Source organism: Mustela erminea, chromosome 7 (genome assembly GCF_009829155.1).
Source record: "Mustela erminea isolate mMusErm1 chromosome 7, mMusErm1.Pri, whole genome shotgun sequence".
Taxonomy (NCBI): Eukaryota; Metazoa; Chordata; class Mammalia; order Carnivora; family Mustelidae; genus Mustela; species Mustela erminea.
In genome coordinates this window covers 123,154,261-123,172,642 of record NC_045620.1, presented here as the reverse complement: position 1 = coordinate 123,172,642, position 18,382 = coordinate 123,154,261, and the positions used below count along the sequence as shown (strand labels likewise).

The 18,382-nt window shown below is 47.6% G+C and overlaps 2 protein-coding genes across 5 annotated transcripts in view; one reads left to right on the top strand and one right to left on the bottom strand.

Annotated features, from left to right (window-relative positions):
• The window catches only part of FAM228B (family with sequence similarity 228 member B), a 41,464-nt gene extending 27,853 nt beyond the window's left edge, over positions 1 to 13,611 (top strand). Inside the window, exons 10-11 of the mRNA XM_032353175.1 lie at positions 11,699 to 11,813; positions 12,512 to 13,611. Coding sequence (XP_032209066.1) covers positions 11,699 to 11,809 — 111 coding nt within the window. The 3' untranslated portion in view covers positions 11,810 to 11,813; positions 12,512 to 13,611. The remainder of the gene's footprint in view (positions 1 to 11,698; positions 11,814 to 12,511) is intronic.
• Positions 13,612 to 16,691: 3,080 nt separating this feature from the next.
• The window catches only part of ITSN2 (intersectin 2), a 140,268-nt gene continuing 138,577 nt past the window's right edge, over positions 16,692 to 18,382 (bottom strand). For 2 of the 4 annotated variants that reach the window (XM_032353168.1, XM_032353169.1), the window contains 2 exons: positions 18,064 to 18,237; positions 17,456 to 17,613 (listed from right to left, as the gene is read on the bottom strand). In XM_032353168.1, the coding sequence (XP_032209059.1) occupies positions 17,456 to 17,613; positions 18,064 to 18,237 (332 nt within the window). Of the gene's footprint in view, positions 17,614 to 18,063; positions 18,238 to 18,382 lie in introns of those variants that run through there. The other 2 variants (XM_032353166.1, XM_032353170.1) reach the window with 2 other exon arrangements.

Genomic DNA, 18,382 nt, shown 5'->3' with positions numbered 1-18,382 from the left:
AGATGGCAGGATTTTGTTTTCCTTAGGCAAAGGGGACACTAGAAATCATCCCTCTCCTAGTCGTAGCCCTAGTTCATATAGGAAAACTGTATATTCTCTGTAGTATGAATTTACAAGACGTCAACTAATTTGAAACAAAATATACGGTAGCGTTGGATTGGGCAGTTGAAGGCCCCATGTGCGCGCGCCCTCTTGCTCCCTGACCTCCCCCACACTTGACTGGCCCTTGCTGGGACAGGGCTTCCAGGGAAGTGGGCTCCGGTTTCAGCCCAGTGCTTTAGTCTGGTTTGAAAAGGACGTTCCCTTTTCCCTCCCTTAATCCTCTCGGTCGCTGGTCACCTGCTGGAGGTGGGTTGGTGGGTTAGCCGGCCAGGCACTCCACCGAGGGGGGAAGAAGCCTGTGGGGGGGCCCTAGGTCTTGGGGGTGGTGGTCCGGGAGCGGGGGTGAGGGTGGAGGTCCTCCACGGTGACGGGTGGGTGTTGGCCCAGGCCTGCCAGCCGGGAGGACCCGGCAGCCACATGTGGGAGAGGCATAATCACCCCTTTGGAAACAGGCTCTTGGGCGCCATGGATTTCTGTTTTGTTTTACTCAGAACTCAAACTGCTTTCTGTCTTGCGAAGTCTCTTCGATTACTCTCTCTTCCCTCAGGGATCCTATTATCCATGGCTTCCAAGAAAGTGCCTACCTATGGTGGACATTACAGGACGGAAAAATTGAAAGAATGGCCCGAGACAGTCAGTTGCTTTTTTTTTTTTTTTTTTAAAGATTTTATTTATTTATTTGAGAGAGAGACAGTGAGAGAGAGCATGAGTGAGGAGAAGGTCAGAGGGAGAAGCAGACTCCCCATGGAGCTGGGAGTCCGATGCGGGACTCGATCCCGGGACTCCAGGATCACGACCTGAGCCGAAGGCAGTCGTCCAACCAACTGAGCCACCCAGGCGTCCCAGTCAGTTGCTTTCATGGAGGTATAGGAACGTGGTTTTTTGGGATGTAAGTCATTTGGGTGATGGGACATAAATCCCTTGAGAACTATTTTGTCTGTAGTCATGGCTATAGTCCCCAGAACTAGAACAGCTCCTGGCAGAGAAGAATTTCTGCGAATGGGAATGAATGATCCAGGATCAAACGTGGCCAAGAGTGTGGTTCAGTTGGCCGGCCGGCTGTGGCTGCGTGCCCCAGGGAATTCTGATACTTAAGGGTATGGTAAAGCAATGATTGCTTTTTTAAAAAAAAGATTTTATTTATTTATTTATTTATTTGAGAGACAAAGATCACAAGTAGGCAGAGAGGCAGGCGGGGGGTGGGGGGAAGCAGGCTCCCCGCTGAGCAGAGAGCCTGATGTGGGGCTCGATCCCAGGACCCTGAGATCATGACCTGAGCTGAAGGCAGAGGCTTAACCTACTGAGCAACTCAGGAGCCCTAAAGCAATGATTTCCTCATCAAGTTTCATTATTTTATACGATCCTATAATTTGCCTCACTGTAAAGAAAAGCTCCTGGATGCTTCCTTTCTTTTGCCATGGTAGCAGTTAAGAGTGGTGAGACCTTTAGCATTGGTGTGTGTGCACACAGAAAACTGTGGGTCTCACAAATGCTGCCAGAAATCATTAACCTTCCTTGTGTTTTCTGGCAAAATGACGAAGTAATTATTGAAAGCAACAACTGTTTATTTCCTTTAAAAAGGTGGTTCAAAATTTGGACACGTGATCAATAGTATTTATAACATTTATTACTAATATTAATAGGATGGCTAAAAAATGTAGTTTTCCAAGACATTTGTCAAAATAGATGTTTCTACATCAAATAGATTGATTTAAGTTTATAACATCAGGGGAAAATATTTAATTATTTTACATGATTTTTCAATTGCCGTCTTTTTTTTTTTTTTTTTAAAGATTTTATTTATTTAACAGACAGGCAGCTAGAGAGGGAACACAAGCAGGCAGAGTTGGGGAGAGAGAGGCAGACTTCCACAGAGCTGGGAGCCCGAGGCAGGGCTCAATCGCAGGACCCTGGGATCATGACCTGAACCACAGGCAGTTGTTTTACTGACTGAGCCAACCAGGCTCCCCTTAATTGCTGTCTTAGAATAAGAAGGCTTTAAAGCAAGATTCTGCTTATGTTACCTAGAGAGCTTTATTTTGAAGACCCAAATAGCTATCTGAATATTATTTTAGATTTCATTTGTAACTGTTAAATGTATGGATAAAACTACAACTCTTGGGCGCCTGGGTGGCTCAGTGGGTTAAGCCGCTGCCTTCGGCTCAGGTCACGATCTCAGGGTCCTGGGATCGAGGCCCGCATCGGGCTCTCTGCTCAGCAGGGAGCCTGCTTCTCTCTCTCTCTGCTTGCCTCTCTCTCTACTTGTGATCTCTCTCTGTCAAATAAATAAATAAAATCTTAAAAAAAAAACACCTAAAAAAAACTACAACTCTCCTTTTCGAGGTCTCTCTTATTCACAGATTTGTTATTTGAGTTTGGGGGTTAGTTTGTTTTGATGCATTCACTGTGGCAGAACCAAAGATCGAATAATATAGTTTTAAGAACCTGGATCTTTTTACACTAATTCTTTTAGGCATAGCATTTCTCTTCCAGATACTGGACTTTTATTGCCTTCCCATTTGTTCCTACTTAGTCCTATAAACATAAAAGCTGGAAAACCAGTTCATAGTGATCCAAATGAAAAACCCTAAGGTGAGGTTTAAGTGCATCAGTTTTACCCAAACTCATAATGGAAGCAGCAAGTCTCTAGATGTAAGATAATCTTGGTGCTAGGCCAGGAGCTGCCACTAACTGGCTCTTTTTTTTACTTAAAAAGAGGTTTTGACTTATAAAGAGAACCAGCAGAGTCAAAAACTTCAAGGGCCCCTTAAAACATACCTAGTGAATGCCTGAAAAGAGGATTCATTTTATAGAGGATCCGTTTAATTAGTAAGCTTTCTTAGTACTTCAAAAATATGATTTAATGGTATCACGTGTAAGAGATTTGTTTCAGATTAATCTGGGTAGGGAGGCCGGGGAGAGTGAGCAGGGATTTAGATGAACTAAGATTGACTCCCTGAGTTGATAATTATTGAACCTGGGTGATGGGTTCACAGAGAATCATGTTTGAAAATTGCCTTAATAAAAAGTTATAAAATAGTCTTTTTTTTTTAAAGATTTTATTTATTTATTTGACAGAGAGAGATCACAAGTAGGCAGAGAGGCAGGCAGAGAGAGAGGAAGGGAAGCAGGCTCCCTGCTGAGCAGAGAGCCCGATGCGGGGCTCGATCCCAGGACCCTGAAATCATGACCTGAGCCGAAGGCAGCTGCTTAACCCACTGAACCACCCAGGCGCCCCAAAAGTTATAAAATAGTCTTTGAGGTAACAGGCAGTAGATACACAGTAAAACTTGGTAAAATACAATGGGTTTTGTGATTCTGGTTGGTTTCTTCAGGATTTACATCTGAATACTCAATTCTGTAATTTTAGGCATTAGCTAGAGAAGACATTGATGAAGCTGTCGGTGCAATATTATTTAGAGGAAATTACGTTGCAAAGGTGAGAGTTGGCTACAGGCTGTGGATTCTAAGTGTCCAGGTGAATCCTAAGTGTCGTTCTGCTGGGAGAAGGAGCCTCCTCTGATTTGTTTATTGATACAGCATAGATCTGAGATTGCCCAGCTCCTTGCTGGCTCGCTCAGAGCTCAGGATTCCTAGATCTGCCCGTAAGGGATCTGAGAGATTGTTCTAACTGCTTCCCCTCTGTGTTCTGGTATTGAATAGAAATTCCTTCTGACTCCAACGAAATCTCTTTCTCATATGTTCCCACATCACAATGGGGCTACGTAAAACCACCCGAAATGGTATTTAAGGGTAATGACTAATCAGTCCTGAGAGTTACTATGAAATTAATAAATTTAAAGGACTTTCTTTCTTTCTCTTTCTTTCATTTTTTCTTTCTTTCGCCTTTCCTTTCCCTTCCTTCCTTCCTCCCTCCTCCCTTCCTTCCTTTCTTTTTTAAGAGAGTATGAGGGGGAGGGGCAAAGGGAAGGAGGGATAAATTTTTTAAAAGATTTATTTATTTATTTAAAAATTAAAAAAAGTATATTGGGGGGGGCACACACAAGCTGGGCGAGTGGCAGGCAGAGGCAGAGGAGAAGCAGGCTCCCCACTGAGCAGAGAACCCAATATCGGGCTCAATCCCAGGACTCAGGGATCACAACCCTAAGGCAGATGCTTGTTATCCAGGTGCCCCAATATTTGTTTATTTTGGAGAGAGAGAGAGAGAGTGTGAGTGGGGGCGAAAGGCAGAGGGAGAGAGTCTCAAGCAGACTCCGCATTGAGCGTGGAGCCAGATGCTGGGCTGGATCTCAGGACCCTAAGATCATGACCTGAGCTGAAATCAAGAGTTGAGCACTTAACCGACTAAGCCACACAAACACCCCAATAAACTTAAAGAAGTTTAATTTTAAAGATCTGTTTATTCTAGAGAGAGAGAATCTTGAAGCAGACTCCCCACAGATTCCTCCCAGGGGCTCAGTCTCACAACCCAAGAAATCAGGAACCGAGGCCAGACCTGGAGTCAGATGCTTAACCCACTGAGCCCCACACACACCCCAAAGAAGTTTTAATTTTAATGAGAGAGATTGATATTTGGTGTTAAAATGGTCCTTTGATGTTTGTAATTTATAAAGGACGTTCACATATATTCTCACTTGCACATCAAAAGAGGTAGATGGGGTTGGCCTCCTTGTGTAGATTCAGAGGGTGGTGCTGGGGCAGGTCTAGTGCCCTTCTTACTCTACCAATTTTGTTGTAGACTTTACTGATGATGAAGCCTGGGGCCATGCCGTGGGTGATGGGAAAGCTTTGACATCCTTAGAAGGAAGCAGGAGTTGGGTGAGTTAGGAATGGTTTGGCTGTGGTGTAACCTGAAGACACACTTCTAGTTTAGAACTTTCCCTGGGTTCCTCCTGCCCTGTGCTCTCAGGTTCTCTTCCTGAACTTCACTGTGTTCTTCCGTTATCTCATGCTTGGACCTTGCAACCTGAAAATATTGAGGGCTTAGGAGTGGGAGCAAGTGTTTTCTGCCCTTATTCAAATGATGGTAAGTGGAAAACTTCTTTTTTTTTTTTTTTTAAAGATTTTATTTATTTATTTGACAGACAGAGATCACAAGTAGGCAGAGTGAGAGGGGGAAGCAGGCTCCCCCACAGAGCAGAGAGCCAGATGCAGGGCTCGATCCCAGGACCCTGAGATCATGACCTGAGCCAAAGGCAGAGGCTTTAAGCTACTGAGCCACCCAGGCGCCCAGTGTGCATGGTTTTAAATGACTGTAAAATCAGTGTGAGTGGACTGTGGGAGCTGACTTCTAAGAACACATCTGGGCTCTCAGGCTGTATGAAGGGAGGTGGTACTTGGAGTGGGAAGCATCAAAGTCCCCCCTTGCTCTCCTGTCACTCCGGATTCACACTATAGAGGGGACCATCACCAGTTGCAGAACCTTTAGAAGAGGGTGGAGGCTTGATGACCCTTCAAGGGAGGCAAAGTGGGAAGGGGTACGGGGTAACTGAGCCCGAGGAAGAGAGGACAGGAGAGGGAATGAGAACTTTAAATATTTAAAAGGCTGGCATGTGGGTGATGGGTAGATGAATTTTGCGTTGCTCCCGCTAGAGAACTAGTATCTGCCCAGGGCAGTGACAAGGCGGATTTCAGCTCAGTCTGAGGACAAACCGGTGGTTAGAAGGACCAAAGTGCTTTCCTGGTGGAGCAGAGAGTTCTCAGGCTAAGGCTAGTTGAGGACGTCAGACTAAAGCTTGATGATTACTTCTCTGGGAAGGTGGTGGGCTGTCAGTGCCGTCTAAATTACTTCTCAGGTTCCTTCTTACCCTTTGAATCTATAAGTTCATATGAACGCAGAATAAAGCATTTGGCATTTTTGAATCTTGCAAAACACCGCTGTACGACGTGATTTGCTCTTAGGTGTATTTTTGTTTTTTTCTAAAGTAAATTGTATTTGGAGACCTTTGTGATCCTAAAGTATGCAGGACTTTTTACATGACAAAAAAGGACCCAAATTATCAAAGGTAAGTAAGATTCATTCATTCATTCTTTCATTCTTAGAAGCTCTGGGGTTGGGGGAGAACCTAGTCATTTTCAAAGTCTTGTAATTACTTTGTATTCATTTAAAAATCGACAGAAGCATTTCCTCTGAGTTTTAGAACAGGAACCTCCAGTAATTTCACCTTCCGGGGAATTTACATGTGTGTGTTCCTCCACTTCCATTCAGCAAACTGGAAGCCCAGGAGGGAGACATGACAGCAAGTGCAGTGGGGTGTGCAGGTGTCATGGTGCAGGGGGCACTGGCCCAAGAGGCAGAGCTCCTTTCTGTGGAAGGAAGGTGCCGGGAAGTTTGCCCAGAGAACCGGTAGTTGGGCTGGTAATGAATCTTCACATTTCAAACTCACCAATGTAGAGTTAAAATTTCACAAAATTTTGAGATGTAGTTTCCAGTTTTTACTCCTGTGTAGCCAAAGTAGCCACCTGGTATTAGAAGTCATTAACAATGGGACGCCTGGGTGGCTCAGTGGGTTATGCCGCTGGATCATGACCCCAGGGTACTGGGATCGAGTCCTGCAATGGGCTCCTTGCTTAGCAGGGAGCCTGCTTCTCTCTCTGCCTCTGCCTGCCTCTCTGCCTGCTTCTGTGCTGTCTCTCCCTCTCTTCCTCTCTGACAAATAAATAAATAAATAAAATCTTAAAAAAAAAAAAAAAAAGAAGTCATTAACAAAGTATGCGTGGCTCTGAAGAGGGAAGCGGTTTGTTTTGCCTCTTCCAGAAGACCAAGGCAGATCATTGTTACCAAGATAAGAAGTTTCTTTTGGCTCCGGGAGACTTGCTGGTGTGGGTCCGTCAGTCGTTTTGCTGCCTCGCTTATTCAGCACCTGTTTAGCTCATCCGTGCTTGGGGAGCCAGCATCGGGCCGGGTGTACGGGGGGGAAGTGAAAGAGCGGAAAGTGGCCCCCCGTCTAAAGTCTGTAATCAGGAATGGGGAGGGGGAGAAAGTCACCTTTCTCAGCATCCTGGGTAGCCCAGCCTCCTGACGCTCACCCAGGCCAAGGCTCCCTGCCCTTCTGTTCTCACAGACTCTAGAGACTGGTTGCCAGGTCTCCTGGGAGCGCTCTTACCGCCAGGCCACCCAGAGATGCTGCCTCGTGCTCCTAAAGCGTCCTGGGCTGATCCCGTTCATGACTAGATTGTCACTGTGTATGACTTGCTATTCTAGACCGAGAGATCCTTGAGGACAGGAGCTCACTGGGTTGTGGCACACGATGGCGTCGGCAAGTATGTATGGGCCGATGCAGGGATGCGGCGCATTTCTTGACAGAGTATGTCGCGTCTCTCTGGGCGGCCGTCCCTCCAGTAAGCCACTCGCGGCTCAGTGAAATGTCCTGAAGGGAGACAGATGACATGTACTCTTCTCCTGCTGCGTGGATTGACAGTATTCATGCGTCCTTACTCCTTGTTGTAAAATAAGGTAGATTGCTTCAGACGGACTTAGAGAGCTTACTACGTACACACTGTAGTGGGACCCTCAAAGTTGTTTTTCTTGTAGGTTATGGTCCCCTCATCTTGTGATCATCTGTTTAGAAGACAGCAGGAGACGGATGAAGAGAAGAGAGCTCTTTTTCAGTACAAGACCGGTCCTTTGTGATCACTGGCTTTGTTTTTAGAGACTTGTAATTGTCCGGTGATTGCCCACCTCAAGAGTGACTGGAGTTGACTTTAAGAGTGTTGATTTAGCTTAGTTTTTTTCTTTTTTAAATCTTCCTCTAGGAAAGGATATACCATTTTATAAAAAAGATTTCATTTATTTATCTGATAGAAGACACAGTGAGAGAGGGAGCACAAGCAGGGGGAGTGGGAGAGCGAGAAGCAGGCTTCCGGCTGAGCAGGGAGCTGGGTGTGGGGCTCCATCCCAGGACCCTGGGCTCATGACCTGAGCTGAAGGCAGACATCTAATGACTAAGCCACAGCCCAACATTAGGAATTGATAAGAAAATCCAGGGGCGCCTGGGTGGCTCAGTGGGTTAAGCCGCTGCCTTCGGCTCAGGTCATGATCTCGCGTCCCGGGATCGAGTCCCACATCGGGCTCTCTGCTCAGCAGGGAGCCTGCTTCCTCCTCTCTCTCCCTCTGCCTGCTTCTCTGCCTACTTGTGATCTCTGTCTGTCAAATAAATAAATAAAATCTTTAAAAAAAAAAAAAAAGAAAGAAAATCCATTCATAGCTGTAGGATAGCACCCCACTTTTTAAAAATTAATTTTTTAAAAGAATATTTTATTTACTTAGAAAACACATGTGTGCACAGGCAGGGCGGTGGGGTCGAGGGAGAGGGAGAAACAGACTCCCGCTGAGCCTGGAGCCTGATGGGGGACTCCATCCCAGGATCGTGGGATCATGACCTGAGCCGAAGCCGGATGCTTAACTGATGGTCCCTAGCACCCCACTTTTAAAAGCTGGTCCCTGCCTTTGGCTGACATCATGATCCCAGAGGTGGGGATTGAGCCCCACTTTGGACTTCCTGCTCAGCGGGGGGCCTGCTTCTCCTTCTGCCCCTCATCCTGCTCTTGTGCTCTCTCCCACATAAAAACAAACAAATAAATAAAATCCTTAAAAATAAAAAAGTAAAATCTCATCCCAGTGCACTAACCAAATTTTCTAGTAGGTGTTACTATGTAGATTTTATCTATTTTCCTTCCTATGATAACCACTTCAAAGATTTTTTCCCACCGAATTTTTATTTTTTAATAAGTATTTTAATCACCCAGTGCACATCCTGACAAGTGCACATCACCTCTTCAGCCCATCTTCTAACCCACCTCCCCTCCGGTAACTATCAGTTTGTTCCCTATAGTTAAGAGTCCGTTTCTTGGGTTGTCTCTCTCCCTTTCTCTTTTCCCCCCATTGCTCATTTGTTTCTTAAATTCCACGTGTAAGTGAAATCCTATGGCATTTGTCTTTCTCTGACTTACTTCACTTAGCATTATACTTGTTCAGCTTGATTACTTTCCATTACTCTGTCTTCCAGGTCAGTAATTCATTCCTCTCCTTTTCTGAGCCTGCTATTCATTTTATCAAGTGTGTGTTTCTTTGTATTCATTGAGTGCTTTATCTCTGCTATGTTATTCCTTATCTCTGTGTTAATGGTCTCATAGATATCTCCATTGTTTTCCCAGGTCCAGAGTGTACCTTATGATCAATGCTTTAAATTCTCCATCAGCCATGTTACTTATGCTTAGATTTCTGGCTGTAGCCTTGTCCTGTTCTTTTATTTGGGACAGATTCCTCTGTCTTCTTATTTTGTCTAAGACTCTGTTTGTTTCTGTATGTTAGGAAAGCAGCTATGTCTCCTTTTCTTGAGGGTGATGGTCTTGTGAAGAAGAGGTCTGTGGTGCCCTGCTGTGTAGTGTTTCCTGTTCCCCAGGGCCTGGCACCTCCAGAAGTGTCTCCACCGTGTGCTGTGTATACTCTGCTCTTTTGTCCTGACCACTTTATTCTGTAGGCTAGTCATTTCCAGAGGCTCTCTTTGCCTGTTGTAGGCATGTTTGGTCCCAGGCCCGAATGTGGTATGTTTTAGCTAGGTGGGCTCTGGTCTGCATTTTATTTTATTTTATTTTCATTTATTTATTTGACAGAGAGAGAGAGAGATCACAAGTAGGCAGAAGCAGGCAGAGATGGGGGGAAGCAGGCTCCTGACTGAGCAGAGAGCCTAATGCGGGGCTCAATCCCAGGACCCTGAGATCAAGACCTGAGCGGAAGGCAGAGGCTTAACCCACTGAGCCACCCAGGCACCCCTATTTTCCATCTTTTTTTTTTGTTTGTTTCTTTATACTTGATTCTAGATATTTTACTAATTATCTCTTCAGTTGTGTCTAATAATCTCTTGTTAAACCTGTCAGTGAGTTATTTTCAGGTGTTCTATTTTTATAGCTTTAGCATTGTATTTGGTTCTTTTTCTGAGAGGTTTGGGGAAGGCTCAGGGCCTGAAGGGTCTCCCTCCCCCACCCTGGGGGATCCTATCTCAAGGTACTGTTCCATGTGCCTACCACCGGGAGGAAGATGTTGAGAACAAGGTTAACTACCCACCTGCCAAGATAGCAACCAGGCCTGGGAGAAGAAATTCACCAAAGATATGCTGGGACCGTGGAGGAATCAGTCCCTCCCCTGCCACCTGAGGTCGGCACATTCCCTCAGCAGAGAAAATAGCCAGGGACGGCCAGCTCATTCTGAAAGAGTGCACTCTTCTCTGAAGTTGTTCAATAACTTTAAAATTGGGAATTTTTTTTCCTAGGAGGTCGTGGTAAAACATTCTCTTTTTCTAGTTGTTGCAGCAGGAGTGTTGGCCTGTGCAAACTTGTAAGTTCTACACAAAAAACAGAAGGCCTGTTATGTTCTCCTGATATTTCCTTTTAGTCTCTCACCCTGAGTTTTTCTGGAACGAACAGTCTGCGTTCTGTTTCCTCTTCTGATTTAGAAATTTTATGTTTTATTTCTGCTTTCTTGGCTTCTTTATACATTTCAACAATTTTAATTTAAACATTAATAATTATGTAACTCCTTATCCCTCAGTGAGACAAAGGCTTTGTTTTGCTTTATTTCAACGCCCCACTTTCTTGCTCCTTGGTTCCTTAAGTGGCTGCCAGCCCTTTCGTCTGGCGTCCTCCAGTGACTTTTCCACCTTGCAGCCAGAGGACTCTCTCAGAAGTGATCACCCCTCTCCAACTGAAAACCTTCCAGTGGCTTCCCATAACCCTTACAATAAAGTCCAGACAGCACATTAGGTGCTGTCTGGACTCTGCCACCCTTTCTGTCTTCATCTAAAAAATCCCTTTCCTAAACTACAGAAATATCTGGGTCGAGTCAGCACAGTTACAACTGCCTGCACTGCCACATTGGTTCATGCCTTTGCCCTTTCTTTTCATTCCTGACCATCCCAATCCAGACGGTAGAGGGAATTCTCACGCCCTCCATCTGCCTTTTCCTACCCCACAAGCCCCTTGAGGGCAGGGACTGTGTCGTCTTTATCTTGGTGTTCCCAGCACAGAGCTGGAATGCAGTCGAGGATGAGTAAATCTTGTTGAATGAAGGAAGGAAGGAAGGAAGAAGGCGGGTTAGATGCCGAGATAGGCCTGGGGTTCCCAGGGCAGGAATGGGGGCAGCCCTGGGGAGATCCTCTGGCAGGACATACCCGGAGGTGCCTCCACATGGCTGCTCAGTAAAGTAAGACAAGTACTTAAAGAAAAGGTGGCTGTGTTAGTCAGAGACAGTTTGATTACAAAAAGCAGAATCCTTCTTAAGTCAGAAAAAAACCCAGCAGGGGGTGTGGGAGGAGCCTTGGTAGGTTAGAGAGCACTGGTCTGTTATGAAGCTGCAGTCAGTGTCTCAGCCCATTTGGCTGCTACAACAGAATACCAGAGATTGGGGGCCTTATAAACAACAGAAATTCGGGCGCCTGGGTGGCTCAGTCAGTTAAGCGTCTGCCTTCAGCTCAGGTCATGATCTCTAAGTCCTGGGATCAAGCACCATGTCGGGCTCCCAGCTCAGTGGGGAGTCTGGTTCTCCCTCTACCTCTGCTTGTGCTCTCTCTGTCTCTCAAATGAATAAATAAAAAATACTAAAAAATATAAATAAACAACAGAAATTTATTTCTCACAGTTCTGGAGGCTGAGAAGTCCAAGATCAAGGTGCTGGCAGATTCGGTATCTCATGGGGGCCCACTTCCTGGTTCTTAGGCAGCACCTTCTTGCTGTGTTCTCACGTGGATAAGTGGGTGAGAGAGCATTCTAGGGCCTCTTTTATAGGGGCATTCATTCACGAGGGCTCTGACCTCATGACCTAATCACCTCCCAAAGGCCCTACGTCCTAATCCCATCACATTGGGGGCTGGGCTTCAACATAGGAATTTTGGGGGGATACAAACATTCAGACTGTAGGGCTCATGAGGACAGCCAGGCTGCGTAAGGACTGACAGCCATGTCCTTTCCTCTTTGGGACTTTGTGGCTTTCATCAGAGCTTCTTTGTGAACCTGCTTCACAAAGCTTTCTCTGCACACTGGGGAAAACAATAGGATAGGGTAGGACTTAGATCCCAAGTCTGCACACTGGCTTTCTCTGCGCACTGGCTTTCTCTGCTTTCTTGTGCATGTGCTGGAAAATGGATGCATTGGGCCTACCTGAGTTTCTGGTTTGGGCACTCTAGGACTGCCTGAAAGCCGTCCTGTCTCACTTATAACTGTGGGGCCCGAAACCCTGGACCAGGTACCTTGGCCATAGGCAGAGAAGGGTCACATGACTGTCTAATGGTTGTGCTAGCAGGGGTGTGGGTGCGGCAGACCTATTGATGGACAATTGATGGACAGCCACTAAGTGATGTGAGTTTGCAAAATTAATTTTCAGACAATTATTGAATAATACAATTCTGTTTATATGGAATTGAGATACTTTTTTTCCCCCTGCTTTTCTTTGCAGTTCTGAAAGACTTACCTGTTCAGAAAACAAATGTCTGCCTGATAAAGAGAACAAGACCACCGGCCCAAGTCAGAGGCTTTTGAAAGGAAGTTTCATCCCTCGAAGCTCAGCCAGGAGAATAAAAGGGACGAGAAGAACTGTGTGGCGAGTGGAAAAGATCTGGGGGGAGCAGGGCGGGGATGGCCCAGGTTTGCCGCGTGCACGAGACAGCAGACATTGATTGTGGAATCTGAGCCGTGGACAGAGCCCGCCTTCTCCCATGGCTCCCCCAGGGCAGAGAAGGCAGGAGCCCAGGAAGGGAGTGAGAGAAAGGGTGCAGAAGAGGCTTCATTTAATGCCCGAGAATCGATGGGTTTGCCTCTGGGCTTCGTGCTGCTGCACAGATGAGACAGCCTCTGGCAGGGAGCCTGGGGTCTGGAAACTCAGAGAAGGAGCATATTAGGGAACCCTGGACCCTGCTTTTGGGGGGACAGATTGTGCCCATACAAGATGAGAGAAACTCTGGCCACAGAGTTCTGCCCTCTGAGATCTCCTCAATTTTTTCTGGAGTTTTTGCTCTTCTGCCGTTTTTCTACCATTTATACACCCAACCCAGACCAAACCAATTTGTTCTCCTGAGTGTAGTCACAATAGGTGGGAATCTTCTGAAATGAAATTTATACTAAAAATTAGGCCAAATGATGGTTTAGATACACGAAAGTTATTTTTTATGTAAGCATTTTCCACAAACAGGTTTCTTATCGCGAGCTCACGATCTGCCTGGCACATCTTCCTCTCATTCTCTCATCTTCCCACATCCTGTATCCTAGTGCCCGAGCGTGGGGAGGCTTCCAGGTGCCTGGGAACTGTAAGGGGTTCAGGACTGTCTGCAGGGCCGTGCATCTGTGTGTTCACCAACTGCTCCGCTCTCGCCTCCAGCACACGCAGGACGAGGGACTAGTTTTCTTGAGCATGAAAATCTTGTTAGATGTTTTGTGATCCAAGTCCTACCCTATCCTGTTGTTTTCCCCGGTCTCTCAGAAATGGATTCTCCTTATATGGTTGCTTCCATAACACTTTCCTCAGCAATTTTTAAAAAAAGATTTTATATGTTTGAGAGAGAGAGAGAGAGGAGAGAGAGAGAGAGAGAGAGACAGCATAAGCAGGGGGAGAGGCAGAGGGAGACGCACACTGCCCACTGAACAGGGAGCTGGATGTGGGACTTGATGTGAGGCCTTTGGGATCATGACCTGAGCCGAAGGCTGCTGGTTAACTAACTGAGCCACCCAGGGCCCCCGTCAGCAATGACTTCTGTGGATCATTCTGAGAGCCAAGCCCCATAGTCCTGAAAGGGACTGGTCAGCTCTGCCCTTCTGGCAGGGAAGCCTGACTGCTGTTACCAAAAGAGCCCAAAACTGGAGTGTGGTCTACACACGACAGAAGTTTATTTCTCGCTCAGGTACCGGAACAGGGTAGGTTGGCAGGCTGTCCCTCTTCCATGCCGTCCTCTGTCTGAGGGAACCTTTTAGTGCCCAGGTTCCAAGGTTGCCTTGGGGAACTCATTCCTGTCCACCTGAAGAGGGAAGAGGCCATGCAGCAGTGCCCCCCTGGGAGGGTAGGTGGGCCAGGTCTCACACGTTCCGACCTGTGAGGACCAGTCACATGGCTGTCCCCAACCACAGGGAGGTTGGTGCTGGGAAGACTAGCCCCTCTCTGCTCTGAGCACAATGGCAGAGGGAGCGAGTGTTTTGTGGGGAGCTGGTTCTCTCTGTCCCACCACAGGAAGGTTAGTACGGTGTGGAGTCCAAAGACCCAGGACTTGGGCTGAGCGTTGGCTGAGCATGGCAGAAGCCCGAGAACAGGGGAGAGGTGAGGAGAGGGCTGCCTGGAAGGTCCCAGCTCAGGCAGGAGGGTCGAGTGTTGGGTGGGATCCTCTGAGGATCCTCTGAGGCCTCGTCCTTGCCCGGCAGCCCCCTTCCTTACCCTACACTCAGCGCTTCCCTCTGTTCATAGGTTGGAGGAACCGGACAGCACAGACCATGCTCGGGCGGCGGCCGGGGGAGGCCAGCATAGGTGCGGGGCACGGCCTGGTCCTGGGGCGGACCTGGCCTCCCTGCCGCTGGGGCTCGGGTGAGGCTGCCCGGAACCGCGCCGTCTGCAGGGAGGCCCCTGGCAGTAAAGCTCCGCCGGGCTTTAGCTTGTGGTGTCTGTGCAACAGTTAGAATGCTGCGACAGGGTTTCTCTCTCCAGATACTGCGAGACATAAGCACACAGGAATGGTTACCGTTTATTGAGCTCCTGTTGTGAACTAGGGTGAAGCGTTTTATTCACGTGGAAGCTTTGACAGTAAGATAGTAGTAGTAGCTCCTGTTACATGAAGCTCAGAGGGGTTCGGGAACTTGTTCAAGGTCCGCTGCATCGTTGAAAGCAGCAGCGTTCTTGATTCCAAGTCCAGGCCCTCCGGTGCCAAAGCACTGGTCTGCTCACCAGAGCGCTTCTCTCCCCATAACGTCGGTCAGACCGGTCAGGATTCGGGTCCCTTTCAGAGGGTGGTTATCCTGCGGGTTGGTGTGCCACAGTGTCCTGATCCTGAAGGGCACGGACGGTGGGGTAGGGGTTGCTGGGCATCCCTCGGGTCCGCTCAGTCCTTCCCTGGGGGATACAAGGAGTCTAAAGGCGTAGCCCGTTCCCTCACCCTTCAGAAAATCAAGCTCACGATTCAGTCAGGAGAGAACTTGATTTCTTAAGAGGCAGAGCTGCATCCCCAGGTCAAAGCAAGTGACTGGCGTTGCTGGGAATACAGACATCGAATGTCCTCCAGAGTTTCAGAGAAGTTATCTGACTCACATCCTCTAGGCTCCTGCTCTGAATCTGAAGAGAATCCTGATGTATGCAGACCTGGAGAGATGGCTCTGGCCCTAGCTCATCCCAGTGAGAATGCAAGTCCCCACCACCCTGGGAAAAGGATTATTCTGTAGGTCAGGTCAGAAGTGACCCAAGAACTGGTTTCAAACCAGCCGGACCCACCAGTGAGCGTCTCAGGCTTTAGAAGTCCAGGCAGAGGCAGACTTGGACACTGACCTATATATCTGCTTCCCAAGACCCTAAGGGAGACCCTCTAGATCAGGGAGGCTGTGCCTGACCAGCCAAACTTTGCCTTAATTGATGCATCCAGTTGTTTTGGTTTCAGATGTTGAGTGGGGTCTCCTTTGTTGACACTGGGCCATATTTCTTTTATATCTAAGTTGTAACAAGTCAGTGCCCAGGATTCATACCTAGAACGATGATTTTTTTTTACTTGAATATTCTGAATTATGTTTTCTAGCCTTTTTTTTTTTTTTTTTTTTTTTGCTCAGTGATTATGTTGAGACAGAAGTGGGGGCTGTGTTGGAGGGACACCTGGACCTTTCCTGTTCTTCCAGCTTCCTGAGAATCAGGGCTCCCCCAGCCTGTGTGGTTCTTTCCAAAAGTCAGCTGTTGGTCCTGCTGCACTCACGACTCCCGGATTTAGTGGGTAAGACCTTATTTTTATCAATGTTCAAAACAAATTTCATACTCCAAACTCCAGAGCCCAAATAAGCAGCTCCAACGGTGCGTATGTGGCTCTGACAGGACGGGGAAGGGGAAAGGGGCTGCGAGAGGGCCCCTCCGAGGGGCCTGCTCAGGAGGTTTAATGTTTGTGCATTTTCTGGAGTCCCAAGTTACCCCTGAGGTTCCTGCTCACCTGGCAAGCAGAAGGACTCAGAAGGGTCTTGCTCCCACAGAGGTCAGCCGTCTAGCCCCCTAAGATGACCAAGCCCCAGAAACAGCAGGTGAATGGACCAGAGTCCTAGAGCAAGTAGGAGTTAAGACGAGGCTGCAGGGTCTCCCAGGCACACCCCACCCCCACGCCGCCCTTGGTTTTGCCACTGTTGTAGAAAGAAAATTTGGTTTCATTACCAGCAACCCCTGAAGTTACCTTTTAATTTTTTTTAAAAGATTTTATTTATTTGAGATAGCCAGCAGGACACCACAAGCAGAGGGAGCAGGAGAGCGAGGCACAGGCTCCCAGCTGAGCAGGGAGCCCAGTGTGGGCCTTGATCCCAGAACCCTGGGATCATGACTTGAGTCAAAGGCAGACACTTAACCGACTGAGCCATTGAAACTTAACCTTTTAAGAGCCTTTCAGGTGGAACATAAATCAATCAAACTTTGAAAGAAGTTACATTCATAAACGTATTTTTATTCTTTCTGTACATATTGGCAATGATAAAGCTTAAAGATGCATGTCCTATGAAATAGGCAAAACAAGGAATTTACATAAATAATTTATACTTCAGAAAATTAAAGTTGAAAAATATTTCCATATCATTAGAGTTCACAGTATTTAAAGTAAATCAAGCTTTCCCCTTTATATTTCAAACTCTATTGTCTCAGCAGAGATGATAAAATCTAATTGGGAACAAAATGATCAAGTTTGTGTTTTCATTCAGTGCAGAGAGCAGACCGACGTCAGCAGGAGGCTGTGCCCGCGCTGAGGTGGCGGCGCTTTTCCACAGTCCTCCACCTCCTGAGCGCCTGTGGCCCGGCACAGCACCACCCCCCCGGCCCCCGGCCCGGGCCCCCCCGCAGGGAATGGCTACAGTGTCACCAAAACCACCCACCCTGGGTACATTCAACCACGGGACAGTGTCCAGTGTTCTGATGCCTCATTTCCACTTAATACTTTTTATAGCCCTGAAAATGGAAACCCTGGCATCTAAACACAGCCAGAGATGTTAACACTAATACAAGGCACTGTGCTATGGGTTTGGTTTATTTATAGGAAAGATCATGGTTGCATAGATTGCTAGCAATTTAGTGTGCAAGAAAATAGCCCTGGCGCGCGTGGCCCGTGATGGATGAAGCCGCGGTGCTCCTCCGGCCCAGGTGCAGCGCCGGCCGTCTGGCTCTAGCCCCGGCCTTTTGGGCAGATCCCTGAGCCCTCTACAGGAGAGTTTTTTGCTCAAAAAGCTGTAGGTCAAAGCGGACCCAGACCTCCCCCGTGGGGACCTCGTGCAGCAGGAGTCGGCGGGTTGTGGGGCCTTTGCTTTCTTGTTCTGTGCGAATTTTTGCCACTGGAACCTCAGTACGACCCAGGAAATCTGGTGAAAAGACATGCCAGAGTCAATGTTCCTTCTTTATAAAAGTCGTTAAAGAGAACTACTAGGAGTATCTGAAGACATTCTTATAGCTTTCAGATCCAACTCAGTGGCTGTCACTGCGACTGTGTGCACAACAGGGGTGTGTGGGAGGAGACTGCCTCGTTGGGCTCCAAGTCTCTACAGTCAGAGGAGGCGTCAGCCACTCAGGAGGTGCGGGGAGCAGCGCTCTGCTACTCTGTAGGGAGGGACTGGGGTCCCTAAGGGAAACACTCCGGAGGGCACCCTTTACCCCGGGGAGAATCCCCCTCCCCAGCCTTGCTTCTCCCCATGGGCCCCTGTCCTTTTCCTTAGGTGTCATGGGGTAAAAATGAAGCCAAGTACCCTGGACCTAGACCCCAGATTCTAGAGTACTGGGGAAACTCTGGGTTCCCTGGTCGAGTTATACTGTACCATCCGGTGAAAACTGGTCTCTGTCAAACATGGTGAGACATAGCACATCTTGGTAGAGATCCTTAATAAAGAACTGGCAGTTAAAGTTCCACTTGGGATTGAGCGTGTCCGGCAGGGTCCTGGTGGTATAGCTCTGGGAGCCCATGCTGATTTCACAGTATGGATTGCTCTTTCCTGAACAAAAAACAAAGCAAAGACGCATGTGGCATGTGTGGGTAGAATAAAGGACAACAGCACCTTCCTTGGGCAGAAGCAGGATCCAGACCACGAGATCAGGAGTCACCCTGGGGGCCCAGGTCTGCCCGGCAGTCTCCGTGTG